Raw genomic sequence first — 21,806 nt, forward strand, 5'->3', positions numbered from 1 at the left:
ATATCTCTTGTCTTGTCTTCCTGAAACGCAGGGTGTTATGGGCTGAATTATGTCCCCAAAACCCATATGTTGAAGTCCTGACCCCCAGGACCTCAGAATGTGACCTTATTTGGAAATACGGTTGTTGCAGATCCATTAGCTAAGATGAGGGCACACTGGAATAGGGCTTGTCCATAATCCAACATGACCGGTCTCCTTCTGAAGCAGATGCTTAAAGAGGGAAGACACGTGATGAGACACATGGAGAAGATGGCCATCTACAAGCCCAGGGCGGAGCCTGGACCAGATCCTTCCCTGCCTGCTGAGAGGGAACCTCCCTGCCAACACCATGACGTTGGACATCCAGCCTCCGGGTCTGTGAGGCAACAAATGTCTGTTCTTTAAGCCCCTCAGGTTCTGGTACTTCGTTGAGCAGCCTTAGGAAACTAACACAGAAGGGGAGGAACCAGCCAGCCCTGGGGTCCCTCTCAGCTAAAACTGTTTCCACTGAGACACGAAGAACCTCTGGGCCTTAAACGCCCCTGGGGTAGGGGAAGGGAGCAACTGGGAACCAGCCTTGGACGCAGCCTGCTTCAGGGCTTCATCCATGGACACCACAGCAGAAAGCAGATGCAAACTTTTGTGGCTTCAACAACTAATCCCTTCAGGATGGCAGTGGGAATAATTTTCTGAGTCGTGAGCGCCAGAGTTAAGAGGAAGATGTCCAGGTTTATTGACGACCATCATCTGAAACATGCAAATAATTCAAAGGTGGAGAATGGAAAATGGGATGCTTCTTCCACCATGAATCTCCAAAAAGGACATTTCACCCCCTCCATGGGTAAGCCAGGCATGTTGGGTTAGGGACAAACCCTATTCCAATGTGCCCTCATCTTAGCTAATGGATCTGCAACAATGCTATTTCCCATTAAGGTCACATTCTGAGGTCCCGGGAGTCAAGACCTCAACATATAGGTTTTGGGGACACAGTTCAGTCCATAACACCCTCCACTCAGCATTCAAGAAAAAGGATATTTCCTCTGCCTTAAAAAAAAAAAAAGGGTAACATGAATCTAAGCCAAATGTAATCTAATTTATTGAGACAATAAATGAAAGCTCAGAATTCAAGAGTCAAGTTGTATAACAGAGTGGGGTTGGGTCCTGGGGTCCACACGTCTAAAAAGAAATCAGGATTAAAATCATTGCTTGATTCTGTGGGTATCAGAAGCACTCACTGATAACCAACAGCAATGCAAAACTCAACCCCCTGTTTGTCAACTTGGGAACAAGCTTGGCTATGTCTTAGACAACACATCAATTTGTTGAAAACACATGTAGCAAAAGAAGCCGCGTCTCTCCTTCCAGGTGTCAGAGCAAAAATCCCTTTACTCTTCCAGCCAGCAACCCGAAGGAAAACAAGGGAATTTGTGGCTTGGTTTCCTTGACAACCTTATCTTCACTCTAGGCACCATCTCCTGTCTCTAAGCAACAGGGCACTCTCCAGACTTACCGGGAGGTAAAACTTGGCACTTATCCGGAGTCTTTGAGGACCAAGCAAATTAGGGCAGGACCCCAGGAGCATGGGAGGCTGCCTGCCCCAGATGTCCTCACCAGACCCCAAAGACACCCCGGCATCTGCCCTCCCCCAGGGCTGAGCGCTTGGAATTCCACATCTCCACTCTCCGCCCCTGGCTTCCTCCTCTGTCCTCTACCGGTTCATCAGCTGGCTCCCCACACACGTCCCCACGCACTCCGAAAGGCCCTGCGTGGCCCTTGCGTGACACAGGCCGACCCCAGAGCACAGGGCACAAGATGCAAACCTGAGATGCTGCCACAGAGGCTTAGTGGGTTTTGTAAACAAACAAAAAAGTGTTTTATTAAAAGAGGAGGAGGAGGGAAAAAATGACTATTTTGGTGTACTGACATCTAAGAAGACTTTGTTTGCACCTCAAAACAGGATTCGGAGATTTTCCATCATGCCCCCACCTCTTCCCCAGCATCGCAGAGCAGGGAGGGTTTCTGAGAGTATACAGAAGAGAAACAAATGAGCAAGATCTCTGGAGATGACAGTTTTGAATGTTAAGAACAGAAGAGAGTTGATGAGTGCAAAGCTCCAAGTTGAAAGGGAATGAGATTTGGATGGCGAAGATGCTGAAAACGGTGCTTTCAATGGCCGGGTCCAGTCATCAGGATCACGGCTGTTTGTCTGGTACCTTTATGCCTCAGGCAGGCTCATCTGCTACCAGAGATCGTATTTCATTCTCATATCACCTGTGAAGAGCGGGGTGCAGCCTGAATTATTCACCTTCCTTCCTTCAACTTGGAAAGTTGTCACACATAACAATCACACAGTCAGTAATTTTCAAAATAAGATGGAAACAAGAGACTGACTCCTAGCTCTTACTTATCCATAGTAAGGGGGAATTTGGCTTGTCTAAATTGCTACAGTGCAAATGCAATTTCCAAGTTTTATTGTCCGTGGGAACTGTGAATTATTTTCTAATTAATATTTTTTTTTTCTGATAGCTCACTCATGTGACGGATCTGTTTGAGATTCATGTCCCTGTTCATTCTCTGAATGGAGCTGAACTATTAAGTAGAAAAGACTGAATTTGTTGTCAGGCCCTCACTCGATGTTCCACTTACAATAGCTACTTTGTAGAGGGTGGCGCTGAAGCGGAGAGCAGGGGCCGCAAAGATCAGCTGAGATTAGGACAGTTCCGGGGTTGAGGAAAAATAGGAAGAAATGGGAGGAGGTGATTAGCGGGCAGCAGGAGTGAGTGACGGTGCTGGAGTAACTCGTGGGCACCAGGGCATGGCGCGCTTTGGCAAGAGATTCCAGGCAACAGAAAATAGGATCAAATACACACCCTCCCAGGGCTTCCCCGTGGCTCAGTGGTAAAGACTCCACCTGCCAACACAGGAGATGGGTTCAATCCCCAAGGCGGCAGGATCCCCCGGAGGCTGAAATGACAACCCACTCCAGTATCTTGCCTGGGAAATCTCATGGACAGAGGAGCCTGGCAGGCCATGGAGTTGCGAAGAGTCAGACACAACTGCGCGCGCACACACATATACTCCCAAGAGCTACCAACCAGTGTACGGGCGGGCAGAATCAGCGGGTCAGGGCAAGACCTTGAATGAGGACGTGGTACCTCCCCTTCTAGCACGTAACACTCCACAAACCACGGGGTTGCCTAGTCTCGAACGAATTGGGCCTCTGAAGATGGGTGGTTTGAAATGCCTTGATAATCTAGATGTTGGAGGAAGTTGCGGTTCATCGAAAGGCCTCAAGGGGCTTCCTGCAGACTGAACTTGCAACCCTTACCCTTACGCTGGCTACCAGAAGCGACCCATCTTTTCTCCTCCTCATCCAAGCGCCCCCCAAGATGAGCTCACCACCTCTGACAGGGTCGCCAAGAAGATGGAGCCCAAAGCGATGGAAGGTGTGAAGTCCAGTCACACCTGTGCTAAACGGGGAGCTCAAATGGCAATTATCTCCCTGAAAATGGAGACAAACCAACGAGCTGGGAACGGACCACTACTCACACTTGGGTGAGTTTCACTCACCGCTCTCAGTCAGAGAAAGGGGAGCAGAAAATGGAATGCTGACTTCAGAATTCATCCTTGGTTAATTGTTATTTGCAGAACACGAGTAACATTTTAATTATCTTTAACTCCACATCATAAAAGCTAACAAGGGAGTAGAGACAAAATAGAATAAACAGGGGCTTATTAGGTACATAATTAATGGGCGCTAAAATTAGCCCACATGAATATGAATGAACTGGGACCCATTATAAAGTTCGCACCTCAAACGTTATCAACTGATTAAACTGCACCTCGAATGTCACCAATTGATTAAACTTGTTAGGTGCCACAGCTTCTGGACAAACGAGGTCACTCAACAGGGGAGAGACAGACCCACCAGAAGACGCAATGTGGTTCCGTGGTGGGTTATCAGGCGAGCAAGGGTGCCGGGTATTTTTATCAACCAGCATTTTAGAAAGGCCACCATTCTCTTTTCTTTTAGAAAGAAAAGCAAGGACAAATGAAGCTCCTGTCAAAGACCGTCGTAAAGCCAGTGGCGACTCTGGACTTCTTCTTTAGCAACACAATCGTACTTTTGATTAAGGAGGGCGGCGGCGACCAGCACGCTCTGAATAACTGGTGAAGTGACATCTCGACGTGGTCCACACACCAGCCGGGCCATCCAGGAGAACCTCCTGTGATCGTGGCACCGTCCTCTGCCTGCCGTCCAATAAGGCGGCTCCAGCTGCACATGGATCTCTAGCAACTGACACGTGGAGAGGTACCCCCGAGGATCTGGATTTGGAGTTTTATTTGATTCTGATCAATAACGGCACATCTGGTGGCTCCGGGATTCAAGCCCTGGCCTTGTCCACATGGGCGTGTCCTGAGTAGCTGGGCTCCTAGAGGCTGCACACAAACCATGCAGGGGGTCCCCGCAACCTTTCTGGCACCAGGGATCCGGCTTGTGGAAGACAATTTCTCCACTGACTTGGGAGGGTTTCAGGATGATTCAATCTCATTGCATTTATTGTACACTTTATTTCTATTGTTATTACATCAGCTCCACCTCAGCTCATCAGGCATTAGATCCTGGAGGTTGGGGACCCCTGTACATCGGCCTGGCAACTGTAGAAAGACTGGAAGTCACGGGAAGCGTTGAGTCCTAATATAAAAACAGGTTTGCGTTCTCTTGCTTTAACTTTTTTTTCTCTTTAATTTACATAATAGATAGCAGGATGATGTAACCCAAGAGATGTGTAAATGGGTCTTGATGTCAACCCTCATCCTTGTGCAGCCTTAAAACAGAGACTTCTTGATCTGATGGCCCAAGAGTAGCGCTTGGGGCACCTGTGTGTCTGGAGCCTTGAGGCCGGAGTTGATGAATCTAATGTCGCTTTTGAGCAGTGACGCAGGGATCCAAGAGTTGCGATTTCACTCTTTGGGAGTTTGTGCTAGTTCTCAGCTTCCAACCCCACAGCCTGATGTGGGAGCAAGCTAGGAGCTTCTGCTGCAGCACACACACAGGAGCACAGAGCTCAGAGTGAAACGTCACCCCAGACAGGAGCCCGCACTAATTATCACGTCAGGCTTCCCACTGAGAACCAGATAATTAAAGGAGAGCATTACAGTGTTTCCAGACCCTGGAGTAAACATTATCTTCACTTGTAACCTCTGGGAGAGGAAACTAAAAGTGATCTGAGACGGTCCCACCTGAGACCACCAAGACCAGAACTGAACGATCTTTGAGGAGCAAAGGGAAGCCAAAAGTAGGTGGGAGGAGGGACGTGAGGGGCGGGGAGGAGGTGGAGGGAAGTTAACCTTGTTCGGGTCCTACCGCGTCCTGGCCATGGTGATCCGTACTCCACGGCAGGCGATCCGGGGGGTGGCCTTGCTTGCTGCCATCTCACTGGGCACTGAACCACAGATAGATATTACTCCCATTTGCAGCTGGGAAAACTGAGACTCCCATAACCTCACCTAAGGATCCTCAGCTAGCAGAGCATCTGGTGGCTGCCGGATGCCAGCCCTGGCCTTTCTGTCTCTAAATCCTGTGCTAGCCCCCTTCCTTGATGTGGTTAAAGACGTGACTGTCTGCCCGGGTCCCGATCGTCCCCACCCGACGGTGGAGCGGGCTGCGGGGCTGCACGGTGGTCACGCCACACACACGTCTGCACAGCCCCCAGCAGCAGGTGCCGCTGGGCGAGGACGAGGCTTCCGGCCCAGGTTTCCCCTGCCAAGAGCTCCTTGCTGGACAGAGCCCGAGGCACCAGGAGTGACAGCCACACCAACAGGCCGATGTGACGCTGCAGGCGTTAACATCTGATGTGGCGAGCTCCCAGGAGTGAGAAGCATTTCCTGAACGTTTCTGGAACTGTCGCCAAAAAGCTCTGTGATCCGCTGGAAGAAGAGCGACAGGGCTCCCGGAGGTTCAAGGGGCCGATGGAGGTGTCACGTGGGCTCCCTGGTGGTCAGACGGGAAAGAACCTGCCTGCGATGCAGGAGACCCGGCTTTGATCCCTGGGTCAGAAAGAGCCCCTGGGGAAGGGAATGGCAAAGCCCACTCCAGTATTCTTGCTGGAGAAGCCCACAGACAGAGGAGCCTGGCGGGCTGCAGTCCATGGGGTCGCAGAGTCGGACACGACTGAGCGTGCACGCACAACAGGGGTGGCACGTGGAGATGTGCGTGACCCTCGTTCTGCCAGGACCTGCTGTGTGCCCAAGAGCTCGGTCTTTAACCTCTCTGGGTCTCAGTTTCTAAAATGTAAACCAGGGTCTCAAATATCTAAATTGTCTAGTGGAGCACTGGACGTCTGAAATCTCAGAAGGCCTCAGGAAGTGGTGGCCTCTAGCATCACTGGGGCATTTTGTGCCTGACAGTGATTCAGGGTTTTGAGTAGGGTTCAGCTCCCCCACTGACTGAGCCTGGGTCTCTGGCTGCAGAAAATATCCCTCCAGTTTCTGGAAGCATAGATCAGTGAGGTGGCGCTAGTGGTAAAGACTCTACCTGCCAATGCAGAAGATGCCATAAGTGCAGATTCAATCCCTGGGCTGGGAAGATCCCCTGGAGAACAAAATGGCAACCCACTCCAGTATTCTTGCTGGGAAAATTCCATGAACAGAGGAGCCTGGTGGGAAACAGTCTACGGGGTCACAAAGAGTCAGACACGACTGAGCACACACGCATAGATCACTGTAAAATCAGCGGCTCCTGCATCGGGGTTTTCCTGGAAAGGTCCACGTATAACAGCAGAATTCTCTACTCTTTCTTTGCCCCAGGAAAATGAAGACTCAATGAGCTCTTCTTTCCAGCCGTTGGCTTTCTCTGCACATGCTCAAGGCTGCCCCTGCAAAGCCCCCCGGGCAGCAAGTGGAGATCACAGGAGGATAGAGTGAGTACTGGGGCTCGTGACACCAATGATCCCTGGGCCCTGGAGAAGGCATCTTTCCTGGCCAAGGAGACTTTGCAGACGTGATGATCCTGGATTACCTGGGGATGGGGTAATACCCGCAGACTACCTGGGTGGGGCCCAAACTGCAGTCACTGGGGTCTTTATAAGAACGAGGCAGGGGGAGAAAAGGTACAGAGGGGATGCAATGTGACCACGGAGGCAGAGACTAGAGCCGTGCGGCTGAGGGGCCAGGAAAGCCAGCGGCCCCCAGGAGCTGCAGGAGGCCAGTTCCAGGGGCGACACGGCCCTGCCAACACCTGGCTCCCGGTCTGCAGGCCCGTAAAGGAGAAATCTGGGCTGCTGGAAGCCACTACGTTTGGGAGGGTTTTTTCCACTGGAAGCTGATACAATCCTTCATTCTGTCTCCCACCAGTAATTCAAACAACTCCAACTCAATAAGAGTCTCTCAAGCATAAAGGAATAACTTTACTTTTATACTTTTTGTGTATGTTGGGGAGAGATTAGGGATGTTGAGGTGGTTAGGTGGTGGAGAGCATTTTGGGGGTCAGCAGATACAAGCTATTATATGTAGGAGGGTTAGACCACAAAGTCCTACTGGATAGCACAGAGAACTGGATTCAAAATCCGGTGATAAACCATAACAGAAAAAAGTACTTTTTGAAAAGAATGTGTAATTGAACAGCAGAAATCAACACAACACTGTAAATCAACTGTAATTCAATAAAAAATAAAAACAGAGACCACTTTTACCTGCTTACAGGAATCACAAATACTCATTATAGAAGAGCTGAGTTATGACTCTCACAAAAACATGAAGGCAACAAAAGATCAGCTGTAATCCTGTGACTCCATGATCCCAAGAATAACCAACCAGTGTTAACATATGAGTAATAAATCTGTGCAGTTTTGTTCCCTGGAACAAAATCACTTCTGATGAAAACGTCGAGCGTCTGGTTTAAACCCGTGAAACGGGGTCTGTTAGGAGCCGTGAAGGGAGACGGGTCACATAATTAAAAGCAACGGTCGTGCCGTTCTAGAGACACAGAGAGTGACCTCCGGCTCTGTGGGCGTCACGGGAACAGCCAGCAAAGCAACCTCGACTCTCGGCTCTGATGTGAAGAAACTGCACAAAGCAAGTGACTCATCCAGCCGCTTCTTCTAAGGACCTCTTCAGGTCAGGTCAGACAGCAAGGCAACTCTGACCTGGAGACTTGTATCCTGGAGACCCCCAGAGTGGAGATCCACAGCCCACCTGGCGGCCGAGGTGGACAGGAAACTGGGACGCCCGGGTCCCCTGCTAGGAAGGAGGGCAGGTCCCCAAAGGCGCCAGCCACCCCCAGAGCCCGAATAGATAATGCACTCTAATACGAACTGTATTCAATACGGCTCCAAAAAGGAGACGGGCTTATTTACAAAGCAGAAGCACTCACAGACTTATGGTTGCTGAGAGAGGGGGGAACTCTCGCAGGAGAAGGACAGTTAGGGAGTTTGGATGGATATTTTAAATGGAGAACCAACGAGGTCCTGCCGTAGAGCATGGGGGACTCTGCTCAGGGTGATGTGGCGGCCTGGACGGGAGGGGAGTTTGGGGGAGAATGGAAATGCGTGTGTGTGGCTGAGTCCCTTCGCTGCTCACCTGAGAGATCACAGCACTGTTAATCGTCTACCCCAGCATAAAACACAAAGCTAAAAAAAATAATAACATCTTCCTTCGCTTCTGAAAAAAGAGAAGACGATACAGGCCTCCTTACAAGAAGCTCCATTTATGAGGGGGAAATAAATACATATAAATAACTGCCATCGAGAGCAATAACGACCAAGACAGAAGCAGATACAGGATGTGGGAGGGAGGGGTGTCACCCAGAAAGGAGTGGTGAACACCGTGAAATAAATGGAACTAATAATGGACTGGGCTTCCCTGGTGGCTCAGAGGTAAAGAACCCACCTGCCAGTGCAGGAGATGCAGATTTAATCCCTGGGTTGGGACGATCCCCTGGAGAAGGAAGTGGAAACCCACTACAGTATTCTTGCCTGGGAAATCCCATGACCAGAGAGGCCTGGTGGGCTACATACAGTCTATGGGGTTGCAGAGTCAGAAATGACTGAGCAACTAAACAACAATAATAAAGTGTTAACACTACTTATTTTTCACTGACTCATTCAAGGCCAGTGCTGGAAGGAACCACCGTGATCATTTAGCAACCCCTCCCTCCTCCAACCACCAAATTTTCAAATGGAGCAGTGCTTGAATGAGATAACTTCTAGAATCCCTTTAAGCTCTAAATTTAACTTTCTCAGTACAAAGACCATAAGCTACTCATGAAAAGAGATTAATAGAAACTCGATGGCTGGCTGATTTTTAATTCCACTCTGCCACAGAACGGCAGCCTGTTTTCCAAAGGCCTGGAAATCTCTGGAAGGCTCTGAGCCCTGGAGTGTATCCAGTACTGCAGGAAAAGCCCGTTAAGACACACGGAGCTCCTGAGGCTACAGAGCGGGGTCGCGTTCACGGAAAACGTGCCGGCTTCCCTGGGAGATCATTTTCCAAAGGACGCGGAGGAGACGCCTCCCCTCGGGAATCTCTGCATCCACCCCTTGGGCCGGCAGGGCTCAGGTCTACTGGCCTCCATCAGTCTCCTTTCCTCTGGAAACTGCAAGCGCCTGCCCAGCTGGACAGTCTGTTTCTCTAGAGCAGGGGGTCCGTCCTGCTCTGGAGCTGTGGATGGCCTTCGTGAGGTCTGTAAACACCCAAGGGAAGCGGAAGTGTGAGTCCTCAGTCGTGTCTGACTCTCCCGTGAACTTAGGGACTGTAGCCCGCCAGGCTCCCTGTCCGTGGGATTCTCGAGGCAAGAATACTGGAGTGGGTAGCCACTGCCTTCTCCAGGGGATCTTCCAAACTCAGATCGAATTCAGGCCTCCTGCATTGCAGGCAGATTCCTTACCGTTTGAGCCACCGGGGAAGCCTGTGAATACGGCAAACTGCCAGCAAACGGGTTTGTGTGCAACCTTCTCTTAAAGAGGGTCCGCAGCTCTTAGCAGAGTCTTGGGGGGACTGTGAGCCACAGACGTTTAAGGACGCGTTTATCCTCACACTTGTGTCTTAAATATGAGCCCAAGGGCCCTGGGCGTGCGCTCACACCGGTGTGCATTCTCAAGCTCCAGGAACCTCTGGGAGACAGCACACATGCTAACAAGCTTGCCTTTTGACTCCCACATTTGAAAAATAATTTTTTAAAACAAAATGTCATCCCCAGGACATGGAAAACTGAATCAGCCAAGACAAAAAAAACTTCAAAAAAAAATCAATTATCCATTTAGTTACTGTGAAAATCTATCTTAAAACCCAGAGTCTCTGGGAACATCAAAGCTCTAGCTAAATTTTTAATAAACCATGAAGGCAAGTGTTAAAGAAGTGACCTTTTCAAAGGTAGGTTGGTGACAGAGAAGCTCTTGAAGCGGTGCTCATCAAAGGGGACGAAGCTGCCAGAAGGTGCCGGTGGGTGAGTGAACTTTCCTTTAGACTGAAGTCAGGAGCTTGAGACTCTGGGATTGAGCCTCACCAGAGTCTTGGGAAGTACATCTATTTCTATTTAGATCTTTATTCTTTTTCAACTGGTTAAACAAGGCAGAAAGAAAGCCACTAACTACCATGACTGAAAAGACAGCATAAGCATAATTCTCTTCAAGGATTGAGAAGTGAATCCGTAATTGTCTTCTCCAATAACGTGTTCAACCTGTTAACTCCAACCTGCAGTTAACAGGCTGAACACGTCTGTGGAGGTTTGGGCGCGGCCCTCTGCAGAGCCCTCGGTCTCCCAGCGGGCTCCTCAAGATACCGGGGGAGTGGGACTTCCCCAGAGGTCCAGTGGCTAAGACTGCAGGCCCAAGGCAGGGGGCCCAGGTCTGGTCCCCGGTCAGGGAACTAGATCCTACATGCTGTAACTAAAGATCCCACGTGCTGCAGTTAAGACCTGGCACAGACAAATAAATTAATTAATTAAAAAAAAAAAAAGATACTAGGGGTGAGTGCGACCAGATCTTTCCACGGGGGCAAACCCACTTTGGTCAGATTTGTGCCCGGGGGTCCTACATAAGATATCATCTCAATCCATAGTGAATAGCAAGCTCCAGGAAAACAATCAAAATAGCTGACTGTTTGGGGGCAAAATCTTGACTTTTACCCAAAGGGAAAAAGCCAAGAGGGAAATGAGAGGGAAACAGAGGCTGAAAAAAACAAGGCCAATCAGCCTATATGATCATAGGATAGACATATCTAAGATCAGGATAGAAATACTTGCGGGAAACGCTTCTCGCCTAGAGGAAAACCTGAGCCTAAAAAGTAATCAGACACTTAGTCTTTTGACACGTTTCATGTCTATACACACACACACACACACACACACACACACATATGTATATATATATATAGACACACACACACATATATATAAGTATATATAGAGAGACACACACACATATAAGGTTTTCCCAAGTGGTACAGTGTTAAAGAATCCGCCTGCCGATGCAGGAGATGCAGGTTTGATCCTAGCTTGGGAAGATTCCCTGGAGGGCATGGCAACGCACTCCAATATTCTTGCTTGGGAAATCCCATGGGCGGAGGAGCCTGGGGGACTACAGTCCATGGGGTCCCAAAGACACATACATATGTGTGCATGCATGTATATATATATGTGTATATATATACACTGGAATACATAACATACTGATATTTTGCCTTCTTTAAAAATGACCCCCAAAAATCTTCATTGCACAAGCAAAAGAATTTCAAGTTCCCCACCGAGGGATAAACTCGGCTTGGCTGTGGCCTTCCCTCCCCCAGTACTGAAGCCAGAAGATAACAGTATTCCCAAGGCCTTCAAGGAGAAACGCGTGCCCCTGGCGAGCTCCGCCCACTGCAGCTTCGCTCCTGTGTTGGGGTGACAGGGTGACATTATGAACTTTGCAAGGACTCAGGTAATGTATCACCTGGAGCTGCTCGCTGAACAAGGTGATCACTCAAACTTGACTTTCAAAACTATGAAAGGCGAATCAGAATGTTTAAGAATTCAAGACTGAAGGGGTGAGAGGACTTCCCTGGAGGTCCAGTGGTTTAGAATCCGCCTGCCAATGCAGGTGGGGGTATTCATCCCGGTCAGAGTACTAAGCTCCCACATGCCTCGGGGCAACTAAGCCCGCGCACCACAAACTACTGCGCCTGCGCTGCAGCTGAGACCCGACACAACCAGAAATGAAGCCAAGTAAGTATTTTTTAAAAAGACTGAAGGAATCAGGAGCATTATTAATGCTAATAACAGCTTCCACTTTTCACATGCTCAAATGGCCCAAATACTGTATATATTGTGTATATACACATATAATCTTATTTATCACAATTAGTGTGGTTCACTTTGTAAATAAGAGCCAAGTCATCTCAGTCATAGCATCATTCCCACTTTATAGATGAGAACGCTGAGGTTCAGAGAGCTCAAGCTATTTGTCAAGATAAACTATTTAGTAAGCTGTGGAGATGGAATTCCAAAATGTAACACAAGGGCTTCCCCAGGGTCCCTTGATTTGGCTTTTAATAATATCTTCTGTATGTTTATCTGTCTTTCCTAGTTATTCTATATAAAACATATTCTTTTTTAAACAGAACACCAACAAGTTTTTTTTTTCAATGAAAATAAACCCAAAGACGTGAAACAAATTGGTTCAAAATGCTAAAAAGGAAAGGATCACAATGCAATAGGGAGGCACCTTCGTATTCTAAGTCAATCACTGAACGGATGTGCCTGTAGGCTTAAATCACACACAGCACAGGACCTCCCTGATGGCCCAGTGGTTAAGATGCTGAGCTTCCGCTGCAGGGGGTGCAGGTATTATACCGCCTGGCCCATCCTTGGGAACCCTGCCTCTCAGGTGACGAGCAACCTGACCAGGCTCACCTGTGAACGACTGCAAGAAGGAGGAAGGGACACATCCCCCCGGAGGCTGACCGGAACCAGGACACAAATGTCCGCCTTTACTCTCTCCCCTTTCAGTATAAAAGAAGCCTGAATTCTAACTCAGGCAAGACGGTTCTTTGGGAATGAGTCCACCGTCCTCCTGGTTTGCTGGCTTCCTGAATAAAGTTGCTATTCCTTGTCCTGACAACTCACCTCTTGATTTATTGACCTGCGTGCAGTGAGCAGTACAAACTTGGACTTGGTAAGGACAGAGATATGTCCGAAAGATGCCCCCAGGAAGGAAGCAGATATGGCAAACATCAGTGTAAAACGATACTGAATTCAATACTTAAACAGAGCATCAGGGGAACTTGCCTTGTGGTCTGGTGGTTAAGAATCTGCTGTTCAATGCAGAGGATGTGGGTTTGATCCTTAAGCCCACATGCCACAACTAAGACCCAATGCAGCCAGAAATAAACAAACATTAAAAAAAAACTTTTTTAAGCATTAAGAAAAGCCAGAGACATTCCATGTTTACGAGAGGCAACAGCTAATGAATCTGTGCCCAAATAACTTAGTATCAAATATGTGAAGAAAGGAACTCAGAGGTGGAAACTGGAGTGAAATTGTCTGCAGTAACTGGAACAGGAAGTTGGAACATATGATGACCAATCCAGAGCCAGTAACCGGAAAGATAAACTCAGGAAAGATTCCCAGTCCCCCCCCCATGCCCCCTGGAGCCGGGGTCCCCAGCCTCCTGGCCACAGAGGGGCCCCTGCTGTCAGATCAGCGGCGCTAGATTAGACATAAAGTGCACAAGAAATGCGATGCACTTGAATCATCCCCAAACCAGCCCCACAGCGCCGGTCCCCGGAAGAATGGTCTTCCGCTAAATAGTCCCAGGTGCCAAGAAGCCTGGGGGCCACTGCAGAAAGGGCCGCCCCACAGCTGCCCAAGCCTCTCTCCAAGTCGCCGAGCGGCACGCGCGGGGCGGGCTCTCACCTGGGATGTTGTGGATGGTGATGGCCAGGATGAGCAGCGCGATCCGCCGCCAGCTGCTGCCGCCGGGCTGCGCCGCGCTGCCCCGAGGCGGCCCGGGGGCGGCGGGGCCCTCCGCGAGGTCGGCGGCCACCGCCCTCTTCCTCTGATACGCCTCGCCGTTCTCACTCTTGTCTGAGCAGAAAGAGAGGGACGCAGAGGGAGAGCTGTTAGAAAGGCGGCGAGTCAGGACTCGGACAAGCGGCGGCGGGGAGCTTGCAGGGCCGGACGAGGTCTATTTCCTGACTTCCCAATGGTCCGTGTACACATCTACCTGGTCCTCTGCACTCCATTACTCTGTTCTTAGGGTGAGATTATCCCCAAATACCCAGATTAGCCCAAATATCCATGGCCGACTTGCTGATTCCTAATGGAGGCAAATTGCCTGGATCTGAAATACGGGAGAGCAAGACTGAGACAGAGAATCCAGGCTGCGGTTCACAGCGTGGGCGTTACCTATCAGGGAGGCTTCCTGGAGGAGGAGGGCCTTGATCGAATCTTAAACCCGCGGTGGCACGGATGGAAAGGAGAGTCTGTCCATCATCTGAGCCTGCAGACCCTGACTCGGATGGCAGACAGGCCACCAGGTCCTGTCTGGGACGTCTACCGTGGGCAGGGAAACCGACAGCCGGGTTTTGACGTGCTCTCCCCGGGGGGTTACTCGTGGCGTCTTGCACTCTCCAAAGTGTCCTGCTTTGGAGGATACATTGTGTGGCTTCCCAGGCTGGGGGGAACAGCAGAAGCCTGACTGAGGCTCTGCTCTGATGGGGCCAGCGGACTTGAAGGAAAACAGGGAACTCCCCGTGGTGGCCGCTCCCCTTCTCTGGGGACACGTTTTCCACAAGCAAAATCATTCTTGTCTCTGAGCTGAAAACTGCAGAAAACTTTTCCCAACATCAAATTAAGAAACTTGGAGGCTTCCCTCACCCCTGACCCCGGGAGCGTGGTGTGGCCTCAGCTTAGTCCTGGCGGAAAAGCAAGACAAGGGTGCTTATCTCACACCCCGGGTGCTTCATGTCAAGACCAGAATCTCACTGCATAAACGGGATCAGATCTTTGATTCCATTTTCAGATGAACATACTTTAGTGGAATACATCAATACATGAAAACAGCAACAACAATGAAAGAAACCACTATGCCGTGGTTTGCTGAGACCAGGCAGCTTGGAGAGGAAGAAAGAGGTGCAGGGCGGGCAGGCTCGCTCCTCCCCAGCTGGCCTCGGGGGGCTTTCTCCTTGGGAGAGCGGAGGCTCAGAGCCTCTGGGGAGAAGGGGCCTGTGATCCATCCTCTCAAGGCCAGGGTCATCAGCCCTCCTGTGGTCGGGAACCACGACACTGGTCCCTGGAGGGTGCAACTGTCTCAGGCGATAGCCACACCTCCAAGGCAATATTTGCACAAGCGGAAGTTCAACATTCACTTTGTTGTGTCTATACGTGTGTGCATGCACGCGTGTGTGTGTGCATGTGCGCAAGTATGCAGTTACCACTGGGACCCGCCTTTCTTTTTTAAATTAATTAGTTGTTTTTGTCTGAGTTGGGTCTTCGCTGCCGCTCAGGCTTTGCTCTAGTCGTGGAGAGTGAAGGCTACTCTAGTTTCGGGGCCGGGAGCGTCTCTTGCTGCAGAGCGGGCTCTGGGCGCACGGGCTCAACAGCTGTGGTGCACAGGTTTAGCTGCTCTAAGCCATGAGGCGTCTTCCCGGACCACAGATCGAACCCGTGTCCCCTGCACTGGCAGGCGGATTCTTAACCACCGCTCCACCCGGGACGTCCAGTACCATCTTTCTCGCCTCCGAGATTAGACCATCTTTGTGTGTGTATGCACAGGTGTGTGCTTCTGGGCACACCTCGTTTTGTTTTTTTTAATTGTTGACAATACCCGATAACTCAGGCTACAGAGGCTTATCGTGGAACTGAACAAAACGTGTGGGATTTAAGCCCATAAACCCCAAAGGCACAAGCAAGCAGACCTGAGTGCTGGGCAAAGAGGCAGCGATGCAGTGACGGGGGGGCACTCAGCTGTCTCCGGGGCCAGGCAGTGGACACCCCGGATGCCCGGGGTCCCCTCTGTGCACACAGCCCCAGCAGGGAGGCTCTCCAGTGGGAGTGGATAGAGACAAAATAAAATAAAGGAATAACCCTTCCCTTTGGGATTTTCACAACGTCAGGAAGGACAGACGGGAGGACACGGATCACGCCCGTAAATCTAAGGGACAGAAGTGCACTGTCCCAAACAAGCACTGGGAGGCAACGCTGATTTCTGTCACTGTGTCAGAAGGATCCGACTCTGGGACTCCTGCAACTGACGCACAGACCCCCGGGGGCCTCGAGAGCAAACTCCAGCACCGAACACCGTTTAACAGGAACGTCGAGAGGTGTGAAGTCTGATGAACCGAGACGAGGATGTGCGCCTCGCCTCGGGGTCCTCGTCAATGTGTGGACGCGGATGTGGCTGCCTTTCCCTGGTGGGAAATGGGAGGCTGCAACACCTGATGCGCTGGGAAAGGTAAATAAGCCAGCATTTGATAACAGCCGCTAATGAGCCTGCAACGAGGAAAATTAGTCCAGATAAATCATCACCGAGAGGAAGGGTGCGTCCCCAGCCATGAATGTTCTCACCTCTCCTGGGAAGGCTGGTTAAATCATCACACTGTCCAGTAAGATGCCAGCAACGCGGACAAAGGGTGACCCCTTAACAGAAGCAACAGCTTAGCCCGGCGTGGGATGAGGGGTGCTACCAAAGTGACAAGCCCGCGTGAGAGTTCCTGGGAGAGGAGAAGTCTGGGCACTTTTCAAGCAGGATTCAGCAAAGGGGAAGGACGTTTTGGGGAAGAAACAGCCGATGTCGGGTTTAGGAATGGAAAACTTCACCAGCGACACTGGGGGGTAATACTGAGAACTTAACCTCAATAAATCCTCCATCCTTAAAAAAGCCCCATGAGGTAGAGATGATCCCTTACAACAAACAAGGAACTTAAAGAACAGGGAGGCAGAGCAACTGGTTCCAAGTCACAGTGCTGGGTTCCAAGTCCTGAATCCAAGATGGATTCAGGAGTCAAGCTGGGTCCTGTGCCTCCAGAAGCCACCTCTTAACCAGGGCCCTGCGGCTGACTGGGAGTCGAGGGTGGCGTGGTGACCTACCCCTTTGCTCGCAAGAGTGTGTTAGTTGCTCAGTCATGTCCAATTCTTTGTGACCCCGTGGACCGTAGCCCGCCCCCAGGCTCCTCTGTCCCTGGGATTCTCCAGGCAAGAATACTGGAGTGGGTTGCTGTTCCCTTCTCCAGGGGATCTTCCCAACCCAGGGATCAAACCTGGGTCCTCCTGCATTACAGGCAGATTCTTTACCATCTGAGCCACCATGGAAGCCCAAAAGCATAGCAAAGCCAATCACTGCAGAGACATTTAGGAACTTGAAATCCAAGACACTTAAGTTCAGAGAGACCCAGTGAGCTTGCATCACCAGAGGCAGAAAAGGCTCCGTGGAAACCTCATATCTATAATCACTGCCGCGCGTCAACAAACCTGAAACCATGAAGACACTATCTCTTAACCCGTTAGATCTACTGTTGTAAGTATAAAGCCGCTGTCCGTAGGATATATTTATTAACACCAAGCGAGGGACACTGGGTTACAATCCTTTAAGGAAGGTGGAAAGACTTCAAAGTTGCCCATCACCAAAACCCATTGTTTTAAAAAATTTAAACTCGAGCATCTATGCATCCACACCAAGAAGGGGCCCAAGGCCGGGGCTCAGCCTGACGCCCCCCACTTCATCCTTCAGGGGGAGGCACCCAGTTGCTAAATGTGAGAATGAGGACCACAGGATTCAGACAGACCAGACCAAGGCTCCCGTTTCCAGCTGAATCACGAGGTGACTTTATTGCACACATTTTGTCCCCTGCCTTCTTCTCCCCAAACAAGGGACGTGATGCTTGTACCAACACACGATACTGTAGGGTCTGGTGGGCACAGCTGGGGAGGTTGGTGGGAGAAGAGATAAGCCCCTCCCCTCGGGGAGTGACTTCCTCCCCCGTGAGAGGGCCTGATGTCCTCAGATCACAGGCTCTGAATCACTTTCCATCAGCGATGCTTTAGAAAGTAAGGTGGAACTTTCTATCTTCTTTCCAGTTAAAAAAAATAAATAAATACAAGGACGATTTTGGAACAATGAGTCCTTACGGATTCAAGGACCTCAGGCAGACTTCATCTTGCGAGATAAATGCCACAGTAGCCTTCGTTTTGTCCCCCATGGGCCCAGACTCAGCAGGGACAGGATGTTTGCTGCCCCTGTGATGATGTAACAGACCAAATTCATCAATAATAGGCCCAGAGACGGACGCTCAGGCCACCAGAGAATAGGAGGAATGCTAATTAACAGATCATCAGCCACAAGAGCTTTAGAAATGTCCCCAAGATATTACTGGAGATGATCTGGTTGAATTAGCACAAGTAGGCAAATTCTTGTCCGCTAAACACAGAAAGCCTCAGGTCCCTGGAAAAAACTCCTTCTTCCTAAATCCTTGCTCTGCTCTGCTGCGCTCAGTCATGTCCGACTCGGCGACACTGTGGCCTGTAGCCCGCCAGGCTCCTCTGTCCACGGGGTTTTCCAGGCAGTAACACTGGAGTGGGCTGCCGTTTCCTCCTCCAGGGGATCTTCCCAGCCCGGGGACTGAACCCGCGTCTCCTGCGTCTCCTGCATTGGCAGGTGAGTTATTTACCGCGGAGCCACCGGAGAAGCCCTTGTGGATTATCCATTTTAAATACAGCAGTGTGTATGTGGCTTACACATCTTAATATGCAGTTTCATATTCCACTTGCTTCATTTAAGACTACAGAAGTATTTTCTAAATTCCTTAGCCTCTGGGACTCTAGTTTTTAATGGCTCCAGGGCATTTTTCTTTAGTCCCAAGTCTATCCTTTGCTTTTTTATGTAAGTTTGAGTCATTGCTCTGTTTCCCGGATGTTAGGCGCAGTGCTTCTCTCTCGCCACATGGGGGCGTACTCCTTCAGCTCCCTCCCATCCGCCCCAGGAAAGCTCCTCCTTCACTTCAGGCACTAACTCTGTTTTCCAGCTTCACGATTCATACATACCACTGGACCATGTAAAAGGGCTGGCCTACCCCAGGAAGCAGAGCTTAGCAAGTGAGGAGAAGCTCCTACTGCTGCGACTTCCCCTGGCGGTCTAGTGATTAACACTCCGGCTCCCAGTGCAAGGGGTCTGGGGTTCAATCCCTGGTCAGGGAACTGGATCCCACACGCTGCAACTAAGACCCGGTTCAGCCAAATAAATAAATAAAATAAAACATATTAAAAAACAACAACAACAACGCCTACTGCAAATGGTGGGGGATGGGGAATCTCTGTGCAAAAGATCCCTAAATATTCCAGTGCTTACTTGCTTGCTCATAAATTACTCCTGGCCGACGACTGGTTTCCTAAAATTGAACTGCGACAGAGATGCGGTGTGTCACATGCCTTCCACAAATGCAAATGCAGCTCTGCATTTGAAAATAAACCAGAGAAGATTCCTTTCACTGACCCCGGGCTCCCTCTCCACCTTTCAGTAAGTACTACCTCTTCAGGCTAATTTCTGCTTCCATTTCCAAAGAAAGGAGAGACGGCCTTGGAGATGGAGCGATACACCAAACAGACTCATTCTTGGCTTTTGATCCTGGTGGGGAGGAGGAAAGTCCTGGTGGTTTCAGGGAGGAAAAAAGGAGTTTCAGGGGCGGAGGAAGATTTTGACCCTTCAACATTTTGCCTTCACTGCTGTCTTTAGAACCTGTCGGGCACCTGAAAACGTGACTCAGCTGTGACGAACAGGGAAGGTGGGGGTGCTGTGGATGGGTGATAGAACGCAGTCTATCGCTGATCAAGAGACAAGAGGAAACGGAAGGAAAAAAGATGCTCATGCCTTTCCCGGAAGAAATTCCTTACACGCTCATTCACCCAAGACTGTCTTTAGATCACCCAGAACCCCATGGAAATAGCGTCACATCGGCTGCAAATGTGAAGTCCCATCGTAAAACCAACGGCAGGACGTTCATTTAGACGTTATCAATTTAATATGTTTAATGGTTTTAACTGGTCAAGTCAGGGCTGGTTAGCCATTGAATCCATCCTGCCACTGGGCAAGGACCCCCCAGTACAAACTCTCCTCCCAATAACCTCATTTCTAAAGATACAAATGCAGACTTAAGCAACCTTGGAAAACCTACAAGTACACAGAAGAAAACTGAAATCACATCAGCTGAAAAAAATTTTTTTGAGTTTGCTGTATTTCCTTCCACACTTTTTCAAGTGGTTTTACATAACTGGGATGATCACATTATACAGCCGCAGACTATTTTTGTTCCCACTGAACACAACGCAAACATCTCCCCCATATGATTAAAAACCCTTAGAAGCATTTCAAGCGGTACAAATAAGTGTTCACCTTCTCAAACCACTGGGCATTTAGGCTATTCCTAAATTTTTCTTTTCCCTAAAAATAGCACTGCAGAACCTTTAACCTATATAAACAATCAACAATTTGAACCAAGTTCCCAGAAGTTGAACGGCTGATCCAAGGGCCTTGAGATGTTGGTCTAACTAATTTCCGGAAAGGCCACTCCACTTACAGTCTTCTGAGCAGTGTCTGCAAGTTTTCCTCATGTTGTTTTCTTCAGTCAGCCTGAGTATTTTTCATTTAAAAATAAATGTATTCATTTATGGGAGAAATGACATTTCCCCTCATTTGTATTTCTCTGACTACAAATAAAAGTGGACATTTCTTATAGCTCCAGGCATATTACTTTCCTCCTTTGTGCAATGTCCTCTGTTCAGAGGAGGTCTCTTTGAGGAACGTGAATAGGATTAGACAATTCCTTAGAGACATGAGTAACTTTCCTGTGATCCACTTATGCGTGTCAGTGAGTAATGAGCTGGAGCTGGGAGTAGCGGGTGTTATTATAAATCAGACAAATGGATCCAGTCGGTCATGTTGAAATTTCAGCCTCCATTACTAAATTCCTTTTTGACATTCCTCAGGACAGAAAAATGCCCTTAAGAAAAAGTGTTGGACAAAACTAGAGTTCAACAAAATACATGCACGTCTATGTTCGTAGCAACACTATTCACAAAAGCCAGGACATGGAAACAACCGAAATGTCCACCAGTGCAGGAATGGATAAAGAAGACATGGAACATATAGACAATGGAATACTACGCAGTCATTAAGAAGAAAGAAGTAAAGCCATTTGCAGCAACACAGGTGGACCCAGGGATGATCACACCAAGTGAAGTCAGGGGAAGACAAATGCCGTGTGACATCACGTATGTGTGGGTCTAAAACACGACACAAATGAACTTATTTATGAAATAGAAACAGACTCTCAGACATAAGAGAACAGACTAGTGGTTGTCAAGGGGATAGTCTAATAGATTAGCAAATGGAAACTATTATACAGAGAATGGATAAGCAGCAAAATACTACTGTATAGCACAAGGAACTTTATTCAATAATCTGTGATAAAGTAAAATGGAAAAACATGTGAAAGGATGTACATATATACCTAGATATGCATATATATGTTTAACTGAACCACTTCGCTGTAGAGCAGAAATTAAACACAACACCGTGAATCCACTATACCTCAACAACAAAAAATGTAAAGAGGCCTGTTATCAACATTCCAGGACACCTCTGGGTGTTGCTGCTGCTGCTGCTAAGCCGCTTCAGTCGTGTCCGACTCTGAGCGACCCCACAGACGGCAGCCCACCAGGCTCCTCCATCCCTGGGATTCTCCAGGCGAGAACACTGGAGTGGGCTGCCGTTTCCTTCCCCAGGATTTGGGTGCAACGTGAACATTCTTACTGGGTTGCAACAAACCTTCAATTTATTACAAAAAAAAAAAATGCAGTA

The 21,806-nt window shown here is 49.2% G+C and overlaps 1 protein-coding gene across 7 annotated transcripts in view; it reads right to left on the bottom strand.

Annotated features, from left to right (window-relative positions):
- The window catches only part of SLC39A11 (solute carrier family 39 member 11), a 365,940-nt gene that overhangs the window by 89,889 nt on the left and 254,245 nt on the right, over positions 1 to 21,806 (bottom strand). For 5 of the 7 annotated variants that reach the window (XM_043453277.1, XM_043453139.1, XM_043453212.1 and 2 more), the window contains one exon: positions 13,871 to 14,041. The exons of the other annotated variants lie outside the window; for them this stretch is intronic. In XM_043453277.1, coding sequence (XP_043309212.1) covers positions 13,871 to 14,041 — 171 coding nt within the window. The remainder of the gene's footprint in view (positions 1 to 13,870; positions 14,042 to 21,806) is intronic. 7 annotated transcript variants of the gene reach the window in all.

This window comes from Cervus canadensis, chromosome 1 (assembly GCF_019320065.1).
Source record: "Cervus canadensis isolate Bull #8, Minnesota chromosome 1, ASM1932006v1, whole genome shotgun sequence".
NCBI lineage: Eukaryota > Metazoa > Chordata > Mammalia > Artiodactyla > Cervidae > Cervus > Cervus canadensis.